General features: G+C 38.7%; 1 protein-coding gene across 1 annotated transcript in view; it reads left to right on the top strand.

Moving 5' to 3' along the window:
• Positions 1-655: 655 nt before the first annotated feature.
• aacs (acetoacetyl-CoA synthetase) overlaps positions 656-17633 on the top strand; it is a 61185-nt gene continuing 44207 nt past the window's right edge. Inside the window, exons 1-8 of the mRNA XM_034693021.1 lie at positions 656-1008; positions 2746-2849; positions 4307-4427; positions 5783-5896; positions 14091-14188; positions 15092-15206; positions 15750-15831; positions 15957-16110. Of these exons, the coding sequence (XP_034548912.1) occupies positions 870-1008; positions 2746-2849; positions 4307-4427; positions 5783-5896; positions 14091-14188; positions 15092-15206; positions 15750-15831; positions 15957-16110 (927 nt within the window). The 5' untranslated portion in view covers positions 656-869. The remainder of the gene's footprint in view (positions 1009-2745; positions 2850-4306; positions 4428-5782; positions 5897-14090; positions 14189-15091; positions 15207-15749; positions 15832-15956; positions 16111-17633) is intronic.

Here is a 17633-nt window from a genome sequence, read left to right as displayed (position 1 = left end):
TTATTTACAGTCTATGGCCTCCGCCGATTGGCCTCAAAACAGCGCTTCAGAAACAGATGGATAACGTCACGGATACTACGTCCATTTTTCATACAGTCTGTGGTAGAGGTTCTCAATCATTTCAGGCCGCGACCCCCAAAATATTGGTGCCAAAGACTCGTGACCCCCACTGTACCTCAAAGTGACTTAATGTGGCTCCATTAGCCTACCTATGTGAGCATGTGGCTGTGTTTCCTGTGCCGTTATGAATTAATCTACTGCTGCTGATGCTTTTGATAATTAAATGTTGACTAACCCTAAACTTAGGAGTCATGTGGCAAAAAGAAAGGAAGAAAACCCATTAAATGTTCTATTTTCAAGGTTTTCTTAAAAGTTTAGCTACTATTTCTGTCAATATGTTTTACTATAGCGGGTAAAATGTAGTATTTTTAGATCATTCAAAAATGAAAACATTCTAGAAGACATCTCACGACCCCCAGGAGGTCCAGACCCACACTTTGGGAACCCCTGGTCTATGGTAACTGGTTAACTGCTCCTTACTCTAAAGCAGGTGTTATTTCTAATTCTGGGAGCTTTTGTGTAACAGTATAATATGTTGCTTAGCACACTGCGCTTCCTGAACGCAGCTTGTCCTGCTACGTCATGACGCAGGGGTGTGGCCTTTCAGTTTTCCTAGGCAGCCCCACGCTTGTCTTTGACAGTGAGCCTTGCTAGCTGTAGCGCTGTAAGTCCCAAGCTATTCAAACTAAGCAGCTAGCCGGGATCTGATCCGACACAAGCCCTCACCTCTGGGGACAGGTAGCTCAAGCGAGGCGCTCCAGAGCTCACACTACACGTTGTTTAGAAGCCAACAAAGAGACGCAACAAAGATGTCTAAAGACACAGAGGGCAAGAGCGAGACAATTATGGATATGGAGAGCAAGGTGTTGTGGTACCCGGACTCTAAGAGGAACACACAGATGGACAAGTTTAGGATACAGGTCAACGGAGACTACGGGCTTAATCTGGGTGAGTAGAGAGGAGGGAGGGAGATAGAAGAAGAGTCAGACGCAGACAGAGCAGGAGACAGGGTTTGAGTGAATGTAAAACGGAGGTAGAAGCAAAGGAAGCTGGCTGTCTGAGCTGAAAATCAAATGCACTGCTATCTGTTTCAAAATATGTAGCGTTATTACCTCTGTATGACCACTGTCTGAAGCTGCTGAACAATGCCGTGTTTAAGCCAGCTCTGTTGTGCAGCTATGTCGCTTTTTAAATAGATCATTAAAGAGCAGGTGATTCAGCAATAAAACATGACTCTGCAGGTATAAATAATATATTAATAATGATACACGGGGTCGTGCACTGGCTTGTCTCTTTTCAGTTATGATCAAATAAAGGTGCATGTTGTAATTGTTTATTTGATACCTTGTCAACGAAGAAAGCTGAAAAACCTGCTGGGTACAGAGAGAAGGATGGTTACGTAATGATGAAGGGATGGGAGAGGGAGTGTACACAGCTGATACAGGTGTTTGAAATGATTATATGTAATTATATAGGCTATTTTTTAGAAAAGCAGGTACATCTTCATAATTATAATCACTTCCTTTAAATTGTCTGATCCCTTTTGTCTCTCATTTCCCTCTTCAAGTAAATGCATCATTTTCTATTTTGCATGTCGATCACTGGAGATTGATCATCATTTAAAAGCCTCTCTAGGGCTGCAGCTTATGTTTATTTTAGTTACTTTGATTTATCAAGGTGAAATATGAAATGTCAAAGCATGTGAAAATGCTCCTTACAATTTTGCAGAACTTCTGAAGATGATTGAAAGACCCTTCAAATACTATTATACAAGACAAATAATAGCTTCATAGTGTTTCATTTGAGACACATGTTTAACTGAAAAACTGTGTTTTATAACTGTATATTCTAAATCTAAATAGTTGGCAATACCTATATATTTTTTTGATCAAAACATTGTAAAATAAGTCATTGCAGTGTTAAACATTTCCCTTGAAAGGCTTTGCAAGATTAGGAATAAAGGGTATTCAACAGAGCTATTCCTCAGAAAAACATGTTGATTTTTACTGTTATTTTATTTTTATTTTTTGGTGCTGTCATAAATGGTGTCTGAGCTAAAGCTGCAGTGTCTGTTGTTTATTTATTTATTTAATTTTGGGAATTTTTGAGAAATACATATTCAGGTAAAACAAAACAACCTACAAAGAGAATTTCAGATTTTTCTGATTTACTTTAATTCAAAGACACAGGCAAGCTGATAACTGGTTGTGATTAAGTGTAATTAAGTTAGAAACAGCCATAAAATAACCAAAATGATCCAGCACCACCTTGTTGGACAATTCATGGAGATTTGACAATGTTTACCAGGTCACCTTAGCCAGAGCTCACTCTTCATGAGTCCTCCTGAATGAAGCAATAAACTTAAAATGTACTTTTTAATCAAACTTTGTAGATGAGAAACTGTCCTCAATGGATATATGTAAGAAAAAGACAGTTTTATTTTGTGTATTTAATGGTTATTCGTGAAACATATAAGAGTACAGAAGCTGATTTCCACCAATGATATTCCTTGATATCAGTACTTTTAAACTTCCCATCGTGATAATTGTGCTAATGTGTGATCTTTTCTTGTACTTAGCTAATTACAGTAGCTGCACATTCAAGGTTTCCACTCCACATAACACTTATAAGTAATTCTGTTGTTGTAAAACTGTACTAACTTACTATATACTCTCTGTCCTAAAGTCAACTACAATGACCTGTACCAGTGGTCGGTGGATAGTTACTCTGAGTTCTGGGCGGAGGTGTGGCGTTTCTGTGGAGTCCTCAGCTCCAAACCGTATGAAGAGGTGAGTGCAAACTCAGGTGGCACAATGTTATCAAATCAATAAATCTATAATCAATCAATCTTTATTTCTAAAACGCCAAATCCCAACCAATGTTATCTCAAGACGCTCTATAAATAGAGCAGGTCTAGTCCGTCCTCTATGTTGAATTATTACCAAAGACTAAACATCAAGAGAGTCTGGCACGGCTGCAGCAGCAGACTGTCTACAAGTGTAAAAAGAAAGTTAATGATTAAAAAATATTCAAGTCTAAAAGGTAGCATGAGGTGTCTCATAAAACAGATACTACGGCAGACATTTAAGCTCTCTGGAGTTTCCTTGTTTCAGTGGTTGTAAATTTCAACTTCTTTTAAGGTCAGAACTCAAACCAACTCCTTCATTAGTGTTGCAGTGTACCTGAGCTTGATCTAGTGATAAGGGGAGGCGATCTACAGCTGGTCTGTCTGTTCACACTAAAGAGCATGTCACTTACAGTTTGTTGATCCTGTTTGTTCTTGTTGACAGCAGAAAATTACTGGGGTTTCAGATTTTAGATAAAGTCTCCTATACTATTTTGGCCCAGTGGTGTGAGTTGTGTCTTTCTCTGTCATCATTTCCAGTGAAAAGGCAGTAACAGGATGTGATTCATACGAACTAAAGATGCATTATTAATTCATGAAACTCGTTAAGTCTCTTGATGCTCCCTTTAAAATTGCCTGCAAAAACTGTGAAGCCAAATTTGACACATTTAGCAGATTTTGTTCCCCATATTGTCTGAAATACAAAGCCTTAATGGTTAAGACCAAGCCTGTCAATCAAGCTCATTTATTGAGATTAAAGTGCTCCTTTGAAAAGCTAGTTTGTAAAATGAGGTGTTATTAAATCGTCTTTATGTGTGTATTCATTGATAGAGTGGTTTACAATGCTCTTTACTTTCCGTAAGTCCAGGATGTAGCCTTTTAAGTTGATGGTTGCTGTCATAAATGGTGTCTGAGCTGAAGCTGCTGTGCACTGTTGTCAACACACCCTTATCGTACACATGAATGACACTTTCCACGTCACATCGGCCACGTGTTCTTTTCTCTTTAAACACACATTTAAGGTCAACCCTCGATCCTGTGGTAAGATCACAGCAGACACCAAATGGAAGATGTTGTCAATCAAACATGTTCTTGCAGTGATAGAAACTTCACCGGGCTGTCAAACCCCAGTGTAACCACAGATATTTATGACTACTTTTACTTTAATGAAAGGCGGTTGCAGCAGTAAAGAGATCCGTGTTCAGCAGTATGTTTTCAGTTTTTATTTTTTTGGTCACATTTATTTCAGAGCCCAACTCAGAAACTTAGTATGAGACTTCAATCTGTGACAGTAAGAGCACCAAAGCTTTGCCAGTCACTCACAGTACTGTGTTTCTCCTCTCTCTCTCTCTCTCTCTCTCTCTCTCTCTGTGTGTGTGTGTTTAATGGGTGTTACACCAGGTTGTGGATGTTTCCAAGCGGATCTCAGATGTTCCAGAGTGGTTTAAAGGGGCTCGGCTCAACTACGCTGAGAACCTGCTCAAACATGCAGATCAGGACAAAGTAGCTCTCTATGCTGCAAGTAAGTATATGAGGTGTATGAGGGTTTTTGATACAGAGTAACTCACCTGCTACAGCTTTGCACTTTCTCATATGACTTGTTGGGTCTTAGCACCGTACAGCACAGCACTGCACTGTGTTATTGTTTTATTTGCCCCTTATAAACACTCTTCTACTCACTTCAGTTTCAGTTTCAGGTGTCTTTGATATCTTTTGTGTGCCTCAAGCAATGTTTGTTTCTCCACCCAGTTCACTTGATTGTGGTAGAGTAGGATAAAACAAAGTTTATGGTATCATATGGCATTGTATGGTATGGTGCTGTATGGTATGGTATGGAATGGGGTGGAATGGTATCATATGGTATCGTGTTGTATCGTATTGCATCGTATCGTATTGTCATGTATTGAATCGTATCGTATTGTATTGTAATATATCGTATTGTATTGTGTCGTATTTTATCTTATCTTATCGTATTGTATCATATTGTATTATATCGTATCGCATCGTATCGTATTGTATCGTATTGTATTATATCGTATCGTATCGCATCGTATCGTATTGTATCGTATTTTATCGTATTGTATCGTATCTAATTTTATCTTATCGTTTCGTATCGTATTGTATCCTAGTGTATCGTATTGTATTGTATCGTATTATATCGTTTCGTATCTTATCGTATTGTATTGTATCATTTCGTATCGTGTCGTATCGTATCATATCCTATTGTATTGTATTATATCATTTTGTATCTTATCGTATCGTATCTTATCGTATCTTATCGTATCATAGTTACATTTTTCACTCCGAGTTCAGCATATTTTATTTTCTTGTCCTGTCTAATCTCCACATTTCTTTCTGCAAAAATCATGAATAAACCTGTGTACATATTCATGTATGAATCCAAGCGTGAAACAAGAGAATCAAGGGAGTGCAGAATGGATGCAGCAGTGAGTGCAGGGCTGCACACGTCAGCATGTTATTAGATTAACCGCTCCTGCCCGCTCTATCTCCCAGACCTGTCCCATGCTAATGGATAGACCCTTCTTTATCACCCTATCTGTGTGTATAAGAGGCACAGTGGGCTTTTGCACGCCCATGTACACACACACACACACACACACACACAACCTTAATATGATTATGACAAGGCCCATTGGTCACAGTGCTGTGCAGCCTCTGTAAATGTCAGTAAACTATTACTTAAAGAGACAACAAGACTGTTCCTGTCTGTCCTCCGTTCCGCCACACCATCCATCTCTATTTATGTCTTCATGTCTGGTTTGCTTTTGAATGAGTTCAGGATTTTGATGGAATCTTTGGTCATCTCTGTTTATGTGTTTGTGTCTCACTTGCTCATATTTTGTATTTGACACCCAGCGGAGGCGAATGAGGAGATCGTGAAGGTGACATTTGGGGAGCTGAGGCGTGATGTGGCGTTGTTTGCTGCAGCCATGAGGAAGATGGGTGTGAAGACCGGAGACAGGGTTGTAGGTGAGTCTCAGATTAATGTCCCTTTAGGGAGGGGGGCGCAAGATGTCATCAGCATCACCAAATCAGCAAATATACCAACTCTGTACTCTCCTCTTGTTGTATTTTCATCATTTGTCTTCCAGTCTCTCTTCACCATCTCCTCCCCTCTCACTTCTTTCTTCTTCTCTATTTTAAGCCTGTTGCAGTGTGAGTTGGACACAAGCTCTTTTAGCTGTGTTTGCTGCACTGGCCGTCTTGGCAAAGGTTACAGCTCTCTCTGAATGTCACCATTTATTTCTTCAGAGTTCATATTTGTACAGGGAGGACTCAGAACATTGATCCAGAGTTTCTCATTCATACCCCAAACTGAGCACTACTCACTTCCACTAAGCAGGGCATTTGCAGCAACTGGCATTTAAATACATGTTATTTTCTTTGGCCAGCCCACTTTGTTATCAAATAATCAATGTGCGAAATGCTTTGTAGAGCTTATCACAGTTATGTAGCCTGTTGCTGCATTGCTGCCTGTGAAGATGCTTATTGAGCAATCAGAGCTATAGGTTATGGAGGTTAATCACTCAAATGTTGGTAAACAAAAGTATATCAGACCATTGGGTGGCTTTAACAGGTTTTCTGATCACAACACACCCCTTTATACTTCTACTAGTTTAACTCAACTTTAGCACCTTTCAGTATACAATCATGCAGCTCAAAGTGCTTCACAAAAACAAAGAGAAACAGAAAGCAACAGAAATGGGTAAAATAATGTCAGACAAAATCATGAGAAAAAAATACTTCAAAATAATAATAAAAGATAAATTAAAAGAAATACAATAGAATTAAAATAAGTAATGGTAGAAAGCAAAATTAGAAATCAGCTGAAGTTAAACAAGATCAGATAAATACAAAAAATAAATAAGATAAATAAATGTTAAAACAATGATTATAATAATAAGTTTAAACTGGAGTTTAGAGTCCAGCCTGTGTGCATGTTGATAAAATCTGCGAATTCTTGCCTCCTAATTGCTTCCTGAGTCAGATTTGTGATGAAATTGTTGCCAAATCCATGCATCGTTTATCTTTATTTCGGGTCGCATATCCCAGCTGTCATTGGGTGAGATGCAGGGCCCAAGCTGGACAGATCGCCAGTCCATCACAGGACAAACATATAGAGATAAACAACCACTCACTCACTCACTCACTCACTCACTCACTCACTCACTCACTCACTCACTCACTCACACACCTACGGACAAGTTGAAGTCAGCAATTAACCTTTCGAGCATGTCTTTGGAGTACAAAGAAGGCTCTTGCCTGGTCGGGGATTTGGCCTCTTGCTGTGACACGACAGCGCTAACCACTGCTCCACCGTGCCACCACAGATGACCAAGTTTGATCAAATGTCAAGCTACCTGCTCACAAATTTATATTACATACACTACCAGTCAAAAGTTTGGAAACACCTTCTCATACAATGTTTTGTATTCATTTTAATTATTTGAAACACTGTAGATTAATACTGAAGGCATGAAAACTATGAAAGAACATATATGGAATTATTTAATTCGCAAAAAGTGTTAAAGAAAGCAGAATATGTTTTATATTTTAGATTCTGTAAAGTAGCCCCCTTTTTCCTTCATGACAGCTTTGCACACTCTTGGTATTCTCTCAGTCTGCTTCATGAAGTGGTCTCCTGGAATGGTTTCTAATTAACATGAGCCTTGTCAAGAGTTCATTTGTAGAATGACTTGCCTTCTTAATGTGTTTGAGATCATCAGTTGTGTTGTTCAGAGGTAGGGTTAGTACACAATGGATAGCCCTATTTGACTACTGTTGTAATCCATATTATGGCAAAACCAGATTATTTCATAGTTTTAATGTCTTCAGTATTAAACTACAATGTTGAAAAAAATTAAAATAAATAAAAACCATTGGATGAGAAGGTGTGTCCAAACTTTTGACTGGTAGTGTTTGTTTTCCTTGTACCGAAGTCAATTCTTCCATCGACATTCATTGTTTCCAAGAAACAGTCGAGGGATGAATTAATAACACACTCACACAACTACTCAACAGTTCCATTGATCGTGATAAACTTGGTTGTTGGTACTAATTCAAAGCCTGTATAATGTGGTTAACGACGGTGGCCCTGAAGTGCAAATCACAACGGCAAGTCAGAAAACACAATGGCAAATCAGAAAACACAACGACATTGTTTGGTTAACTACGGTGGCCCTGAAGTGCAAATCACAACTGCATATCAGAAAACACTACAGCAAATCAGAAAACAGAACGGCAAATCAAAAAACACAATGGCAATCAAAAAACACAACGGCAAATCAGAAAACAGAACGGCAAATCAAAAAACACAATGGCAAATCAAAAAACACAACGGCAAATCAGAAAACACAATGGCAAATCAAAAAACACAACGGCAAATCAGAAAACACAACGGCAAATCAGAAAACACAACTGCAAATCAAAAAACACAACGGCAAATCAATAAACACAACGTCAAATCAGAAAACACAATGGCATTAACCAAACGGGAAGGAAAAGGTACCCTCAGGGGACATGACTCATCGCTGATTGGACTGAGTGTACCTACTTCTTCTGGTGCCATTGTGTTTTCTGATTTGCCGTTGTGTTTTCTGATATGCAGTTGTGATTTGCACTTCAGGGCCACCGTAGTTAACCAAACAATGACATACATAAATGTCAAACTGAGACTGATCCGTCACTGATTCATTTCCTGCTTTCCACCACTTTTCGAGCTTTGACACAATACTCTGTATTGAGCTGTTTTATGCAGTGTCAGTATCAGGGGCTTCAGTTTCAGAGACGTAGTCAAACAGAAGCATCACAGATGTCTCAGCCTTCAAGCTCTCAGGCAGCGTATCTTTTGTGAAGTTGGATTGATCGTGTCCTGAAAAAGCTCTTTGTTGTTATTTTCCAAATTACTGTCAAATACTGAGAGGAAATGTGACAACAAAAAGAGACATTCAAGGAACAAAATGTTTAAACCTGCTAACAGCTACTGTAAATGTGTGTTATTTCTTTCATAAGTGTGGTTAACAACAGAAGAGGGAACACGGGTCATAAATTTGGCGGTTGGAGCCAGCCCTAGGACTTGATTTCACATAATCAGTCAAGGTTAATTTAATAGAAATCAATTAGCCTAACTTCATTGTACCTTGAATGTTCAAAAATGTTCCTGTTTTATTTGGAAGCAGCACCGTGCCAGGCATATATGGCTGCTCTCCATGAAGGTGTATTAAGCGTTCCTGGCTGTGGGTGAAAGTCTGTGTGTGTGTTCTCAGAGGGAAGATGGATACTGCAGTTAGGGAAATCCATTAGCTTAATGACTTGAGCTCTGTGGGAATCTCATTAGAATGACAGGAGGGATGGAGGGAGGGATATAAAGGAAGAGGGAGCATGGAAACCCTCAGAGAGTAAGAAAGAGAGAGAGTCAGCAACTTCCTGATTTTTTTTTTCACTATCTCTTTTCTACTTTCCTCACATGTTCAAACAGGAATCTTTGTGTCTAAAAGTGTTTGCTCACTTCAATGTGTGCATGTGAGTAAGAGACACTGGTGTCTATCGGTCGCCCTGGCTGTAACTTCAATTTCTTGTCAGGGTCTGTAATCCAGGAGATATATGAGCACTTAGCTGATGAAACCAGCTAAGCTTTATTACAGGACATGAGCCAACCCTGCACACACACACTCACACACACACATCCACACAAACTGTATGTATTCTAAATTTAGATTCTTATCTTTCCTTCTTGACCTTCTGACATCCTTGGCATCACCCCTCGGCCTCTTATCAAGCTTGTATCTGTTAGGTGTTCCATCCACTGTAATACGTGATCACTTGCTGGGCAATGCATAACCTTTAGATTATACCTGAAAACTGAAAACACACACTGCTCACCTTGTCTTTTACTGTTGAATCATATGAATGAAAAACATTTGTAGCTGTATTAGAATATAACATTCTCTGTAGAAAACAAATGAAAGTTGCCCAAGTATGGAAATCGAACAACTTGAATTTCAGAGAAGAAAATGATAATAATAATCATTATTTATGTAGCACTTTCATAACAGGGATACAATGCTTTAAACATAAGGAAGAAACCAAAAGACAAATAAAAGGAAATAAAATAATGTTGGATGAATAAAAACAACAAAAGCTACAAGATTAAAACAATCAAAAAAATCAGAAATATAATACATAGAAATATAAAAATGTAAAAACTGAAGCCGTGCTCTTTGGCCCGCAGGGTGCCACAAAACTAATTTGCGATAACCTAGGCGATCTGTCAAACTTCATCAAACCATCTGTTAAAAACCTTGGATTTATTTCTGATTCAGCCCTCACCTTTGACTCACAGGTAAAATCAGTGGTAAAAAAAACAGTTTCTATCAACTCCGAAAAATCTCAAAGTTAAAACCAGTTATTTCTCGAATCGACCTTGAAATAGTAATCCATGCTTTCATTCTGTCCGCCTTGACTATTGTAATTCTTTATATTCTGGAATCAGTCAGTCGGCCTTGTCCCACCTGCAGCTGGTCCAAAATGTTGCAGTCAGGCTTCTGACTGGTTCCAGGAAGAGGGATCTCATCAGCCCCGTCTTGGCTTCCCTCCACTGGCTTCCAATTCGCTTCAGAATTGATTTTAAGATTTTGCTTTTTGTTTTAAAAGCTCTGAATGGTCTGGCCCCTCCCTATATAAAGGACCTCTTGAGCCCTTACAAAACCTCCAGGCCTCTGAGGTCTTCTGACATGGGTCTCCTGGCAGTTCCCTGGTCAAAATATAAGCTGAAGGGCGACCGCGCTTTTAGTGTCAAGGCCCTGCGTCTTTGGAACAGCCACCCCTCCTTAATCAGGGCCGCCCCCTCTGTCCTCAAAACACACTTTTATATTTTAGCATTTGAGTCCTCTAGCCCTGAATAGGTTCTCATTTCCAATGCTGTGCTTTCCTTGTCGTTCGTTTGTCTCCTTTTAAATGATTGCTTGTTTGGTCTCGCATTGTGCTTTTTATGTATAATTGTACAGCACTTTGGTCAGCTTCTACTGTGTTTTTAAATGTGCTTTATAAATAAATTTGACTGCAGTTGACTAAAATTAAATTATCTAATCCTGCCAGTGATACTGTCTGAAAAAGGATAAAAACCATTTGATTGAAACGCGCTCAGGTGACATCACTTGTAAAAGCACATTGATAAAAATGTTTATAAAAGAGATTTAAAAGAGGATAAAGAAGTTGCCAATCAGATCTCCTCGGATAGGTTTTCCCAGAGGGTGGGAGCTCAGACAGAAAAGGCCCGGTCACCTTTGGTCCTGAAAGGAGCCTAAGACAGCTGTCGACATATTTTAAGGGGACACACTCTTGTTGTCTGTGAGTGTTGTTGCACCATCACACACTTCATGGAGACACCTGGCTTGTTAAGAACAGCTGTGCTAACAGGACAAAAGTATAGTAGTAAGAATATAAAGCGTAAGAGAAACTTTGAAGTGATTTTTTCCTCCATGGTGGCACCAAAAGTTGATTTCAGCACTTTCAGGGAGCTTTGGTAATGAAAGGATTAATATGAAATGACAGCAAAATTCAGTTTAAAATGGAAACAGATTTAAGTATCTGTGACCTCAGTATATTGGCTACAGAAGGACATGATGTACTTAACATGCCATGTACAAGACAACACATCAGACCAGACTCCACCCAATGACTACCTGGTGACTAAGACATGTGTACCAGTGACCCTCCTGTCTAATTTCACCTGAAAGTCATAAAGATAAATTAATTCAATGTCATTCGGGTAGCCATGCTAACTCCACATTGCACCTGTAGAGTTTAAACTCTGGGTAAGACCCTTGTTAAATCTCCTTTACTCCCCATTAGGTTCCTTGCTTTATCCTTGCAGCATCCCTAAATCAACACCCTCAAAAAATATTAGCAAGTAAACACATGAAAGAATAAAAATAATGCATTATCTACTAAAAAAAAGTGAAACAAATGTCTAATAAGGAAGAAAATGGTTAATTTATCTATGCAATACTTTGATTTTAGTTATACTAAATGTAAACACAAGCTTGTTGCTTCACATCTTTACATAAAACACCTTTAAAAACCCATCATCAAGAACTTTGTTTTGCTTTTTTTTGTCAGATTAAAATGTTGGGTGTTGATATAAATCTGCTTAAGTTTTAAATTGTGATGTTGAACACGTGTTGAAGTGATCCCATTATGAGACTACAGGCTGCTCTGAACAGCTTGTTCAAAAAGTTTCACGAAAACAAAACAAAACCCACACAAAATGTGTTCCAGTCATGACATCACCAATTCAGTTTTTTATTACCCTCTCCAAACTTTGTGGCCCAAATTTGGGGTCAGAAATATATGGCAGTGTCTCAAATTTGTCATTTTAAATAAATAAATAAACACCTGTTAAATCAATGATGATGACTTTGTTGCATGGAAACAGTGGAGGAGAGTGCTGGGTTTAAAGTGCCTAAGATGTAAGTTTTGTAGTGTGGGTTTTTTTTTAGCTCAGAGCTATCGGAAGGACAGTATGACACCTGAAAACAAGCACAATAACCCCTCTTTAAGATTAAAAGCATTGTGAGACAGGGGTTAAGAACTTTCATTAATGGCATCATAACATTTTTCAGGAAGGATTAACACAGCTCAAAAAAATATTAGCTGATGTTGAACAAGTTGTTCTGTTTTCTCTAACCATTATGAAATAAGATGCGAACCCTCCAGGCGAAAATTTGAAATTGAATGGGAGGAATCTTGTACAGCAGTACTTTTTGGGTCATTAAAAATAGCTGTTTCATCAACAATGTTCTCATTTTACAAAATCAGGATATGAAGAAATACTGAAAAAAAATGCAATAAAAAGTTGAATGACAAAAAAGGAAAATTAGGTCATGGTTAGTGTTTTTAGTATCATATGAAGAAGTGATGTAAACAACATCTGATTTTTTTTTTTAATTTACAGGTTAAATGTTTTGTCAAAGGTGTTCGTATAAACAAATAGGATCAGCTGTGTGTTGCTCTGACATTACAACAGCATAGCATAACAGTGATTCATAGCAGTAACCTCAAAGGCAGTCAAGCAGGGCGTTGCAGTAAGATCATGATCCATGACGCTATTTTTCCTGGTCCAGTGTAAGAAGATAACAATTTATGAGAGTGCCCGTAGGGCTGGTGCGACAGAGTGGTGATGTCGTCCTGCCACGTTTAACGTCCTGGTTACAGCAGGAGGAGTCAGCATGGCAACCAATGAGCCTCATTAGGCATGACTCACAGGAAGTGACAGGTTGGATGCTAACGCCTTTGACCAGTCAGACTGCTAAAGTGTAACTAGCTCTGTTTCCAGTTGTTTTATGTTAGAGGAGATACTTTATCTTATCAAGTAAACAGGTAGCATGAGAGCTCCTGTATTACCTTTTACGTTGTGTTAACTGACTGATATAAAAGATTGAGTTAATAGTTAAATATTCCTGTAAAAGTAACAATAGTATATGAAATGAATGTGGGAATGAATGTTTACAAAGAATAAGTATGATAAGAATCTCTAGATTTTGCCCTTCTATGCAGTAATCTTCACTGTCCCTGGTGTAGTCTCTCTCTCTCTCTCTCTCTCTCTCTCTCCTCTCTCTCTCTCCTCTCTCTCTCTCTCTCTCTCTCTCTCTCTCTCTCTCTCTCTCTCTCTCCTCTCTCTCTCTCTCTCTCTCTCTCTCTCTCTCTCTCTCTCTCTCTCTGGATTGTGTCGTGTCCTTGAGCCCCATTTCCTATATTGATTTAGGAATATATCACAGCCAGACAGCTGTTATGATCTCAGTTCAGCTTGTTAGGAATGAAGTGGACTCTCTGCCCTGTTTGATATTCATCCCTTCTCTCCATCCCCCTCTTTTTTTTCACTTCTTGCAATTCTCTCTCCTCATGTGTTGTCCTGGTGATTTTTGCTCAGTACTGTCCTGTTGTGTTTCCCTTCTTTCTCTCCTTTCTTCTGCCCTCTCTCACGGAGATTAACAACTGTGTTTTTAACGCACTCATGTTTTTAACAGCCACACAAAAATCAATGGCTAAAAATACCAAAACAAATGATTTTTTTAATTATCTATTAACACACTTAATGTTTGTACATCTGGATTTTTTGTCAACCATAACTTGTCTTTTCTTTTACCCATCTCTTCCACTATAGGCTACCTTCCTAATGGTATCCATGCATTGGAGGCCATGTTAGCAGCAGCCAGCATCGGAGCAATCTGGAGCTCCACGTCTGTCGACTTTGGAGTCAATGTGAGGGCTGATTGTGGCTTTTATTTCCTTAGTTATGGTTGCTAATTAAATAGCTGCTGATATATCATCAACACTTTATTTGTCAATATATTTGGTCATTCAAACAAGATTTTAGAATAGAAACACATTCCCTACAAAAAGGGGTTCCATTCTTAAACAGAAGTTTCTTTTCCAAGTGCAAAAAAACTTTAATACAACTATTCAATCTGATGTTGAAGAAGAAGGGAGCTTTCCTTTTAGGGCTGTAGCACATCAATAAAACAGTTGACTTAAACATAAGAGTAGCATTTCCAAGCAGGGTTCAGGTCTGTCCCCTTCTTACAGCATTGAATTATAATAGGGGATTGAAACAGACTCATATGCAAACAAACATTTATGTAAAAGTAAAGAGGGATTCAGGTGTTTATCATGTGAAAGAGCCAGAGTGTTATTAACTTAATCTTACAGTTACTCTAATCTCAATGGCCTTTTTATTATCTTGGCCTCTGCCTCTATTTCTGATGATCTGCTGCCCCTTGTGGCACATCACAGTAGTACAGCAGCAGTCTCCTCCCTGTAATCACACTTTTGATCTCTGCCATGGGTCCTTTCGCTCTCTGCTCACTCTCATGTACAAAAGTTTCACTATGTTAGCCACACAAAGATAGATTATGTGCAGCAGGATATTAAATATTTCCTGTAAGAAGTTCACTCTTACTTCATTCTAGTGTGTGTCTCCGTCAAAACAAGACCATTTAAATACTGTGTTTGTGTGTCTCCTGAGTCACAGTTCCACTAGATTTTATCACTCTCATTTCCTGTTATTCTTTTGCAGACTTCATGCTTGTCTGCTGCTCTGATAACTTTCTCTTACATTTTATTTTCATAGCTTTTAACCCTCTGTCTCTCTTTTAATCGTTTCAGGGTGTCCTTGACAGGTTCTCTCAAATCCAACCCAAGCTGATCTTCTCTGTTGCTGCTGTGGTTTACAACGGCAAAACACACGACCACATGGAGAAGCTGACCAGTGTTGTCAAAGGTTTGCAGCCACATAACTGATCTGACTAATTATTTTACATTAGATCATATAAACAAATGCAAAATGCATCCATAAAAGTGTCAATTTGAGATAAAGTTTATTTAAATAGCACATTTTAAAACAGCCAAAGTGTGGTACAAGCTTAAAACACAAAGAGAATAAATGGTCTGGAATCAGGAATCAAACCCCCAAGAGTGAGAGACAACCAATTTACCACTGAGCCACAGCCATCACTCACAAATAAAACATGTGGCTTCTTCAAATAATTGTTGTTAAAACCTGCTCAAGTTAACCATGGTAGAATTTAGAGTTATTACACAACAGATGCTGCATTTCAAAAACAAGGACTGTCCAGAGACTTGCTAAGCACATTTGAGCCCTTAACTAAAGAATGTGTTCAGGAGGCTCTTTAAAGGGACAGAACATATTACATGTTCATAGGAAAAATAACACCAGTATCCCTCTGGGAACCATCTTTGCTTTTCACAAGATTGTAGTGTGAAGAAAACACAAAGCCTCAGTGTCTCTCTTCTCTCCCTGCAGGCCTGCCTGACCTGAAGAAAGTCGTGGTGATTCCCTACGCTCGCTCCAAACAGGAGACCGACCTCTCCAAGATCCCAAACAGGCGAGTGTGTCTGTGAATGTGTCTGCACTAACCTGTTATAACAGAGAGAATTAAACAGACCAAAAGCAGGTCACTTTTGTTCCTCTTTCACTCATTTCCCTTGTTTGTTTGTTTTGTCTCTGCAGTGTATTTATAGACGATTTCTTGGCATCTGGGCGCGGGGAAGGGGACCAGTTTCCCCAGTTGGAGTTTGAGCAACTTCCATTCAGTCATCCTCTGTTCATTATGTACTCCTCTGGCACCACAGGAGCTCCTAAATGCATGGTCCACTCTGCAGGGGTAAGAAACAAGCTAGTCTCCATTAGCCAAAAATTATAATTGCAGGTCACTTACCCTATTTTTGTCTTGTTTGGTGAGCCACCACAAACACACACTAACTACAACATTTCATGAATATTCTCACTGACTGATCCAATGACTCTCCTGTTATGTTGTTATTCACCTGTGTGGTGAATCTATGTGAAAGAAGGGAATAAATGAAAACTTACTTCCTATTTTCATTCAGAGTTTTGTTACTGATCCAGAAGGGTGGATGGGCTGCAGCTGTCACATATGCACACTCACATTAGCGAACAATGGTCACATCTGTTTGCCAGGCTCTCCTGGGATGGCAAACATGCACAGTTTTACATTCAGTGCAAACTATTTATATAAATACACATGTGGACAGTTTGAGAAGAAGGTGAAGCCAGATTTATGAAAAAAAAAATAAATATATATATATATATATAATAGTAAAAAAAAAGAAGATGAATGAAACACTAGTAACTGTCAAAATTGAGCACAATTTATCTAATATGGCTACACACATTATCAGATAATCTACAGCTAAACAATGTCAAATTTGTTTCCCAGTGTGTCTAACACTTTCTAGATCTGTGAATCAAAATACTGACAAACCATGCTGTACTACGAGATGTCATCTGTAATATATGCTTGTTTGCATTTGAGTAATAGAGCATTACAGCATAATGGCAGAAGCTGAGCTACAGCTCGGGCTAGTGGTGGGGGGTGACGTTACAACTTGTCAACAAAATATGAGTGTTATTTCGGGTCTATAGTGATAAAAAAAATCACTTCACAGGTGAGTCATTTTAGTGCCGACAAGTGAGGGTGACAACGTTTAATCGCTCAGTCAACTAAACGTGTACATCCCTAACAATAATATCTAAAGCTTCTTTTTTTTGGCTTAGAAAGTTTTGATCATATCACACAATGTTACACAAGAAAAAAATGACCAGATTTTTTTGGAATGAATGGATGTTTGGATGGTGGTTTTTTTCAGCACTAAACTAATTTCTCATTTATTCTGAATGATTAAATCATAAAGAGAACTGAATTTTTTTGTGGATTTTTGATCTTGGAAAGAGACCTTTCATTTTCTTTTACTTTCTTTCTTTTCTTTTACTTTCTTTCTTTTCTTTTACTTTCTTTCTTTCTTTCTTTCTTTCTTTCTTTCTTTCTTTCTTTCTTTCTTTCTTTCTTTCTTTCTTTCCTTCTTTCCTTCCTTCCTTCCTTCCTTCCTTCCTTCCTTCCTTCCTTCCTTCCTTCCTTCCTTCCTTCCTTCCTTCCTTCCTTCCTTCCTTCCTTCCTTCCTTCCTTCCTTCCTTCCTTCCTTCCTTCCTTCCTTCCTTCCTTCCTTCCTTCCTTCCTTCCTTCCTTCCTTCCTTCCTTCCTTCCTTCCTTCCTTCCTTCCTTCCCTCCCTCCCTTAGTCTTTCCTCAGTGATTGTCAGACAACACTTATTTATCAGCCTAGCTGTTAATGTGCCAGATTTAGCAAGAAAGCTGAATTTGAAATGCA

Source organism: Notolabrus celidotus, chromosome 9, assembly GCF_009762535.1.
Source record: "Notolabrus celidotus isolate fNotCel1 chromosome 9, fNotCel1.pri, whole genome shotgun sequence".
NCBI lineage: Eukaryota > Metazoa > Chordata > Actinopteri > Labriformes > Labridae > Notolabrus > Notolabrus celidotus.
Note: the sequence above shows the minus strand (reverse complement) of the source record. Positions and strands in the feature narration are given on the sequence as shown.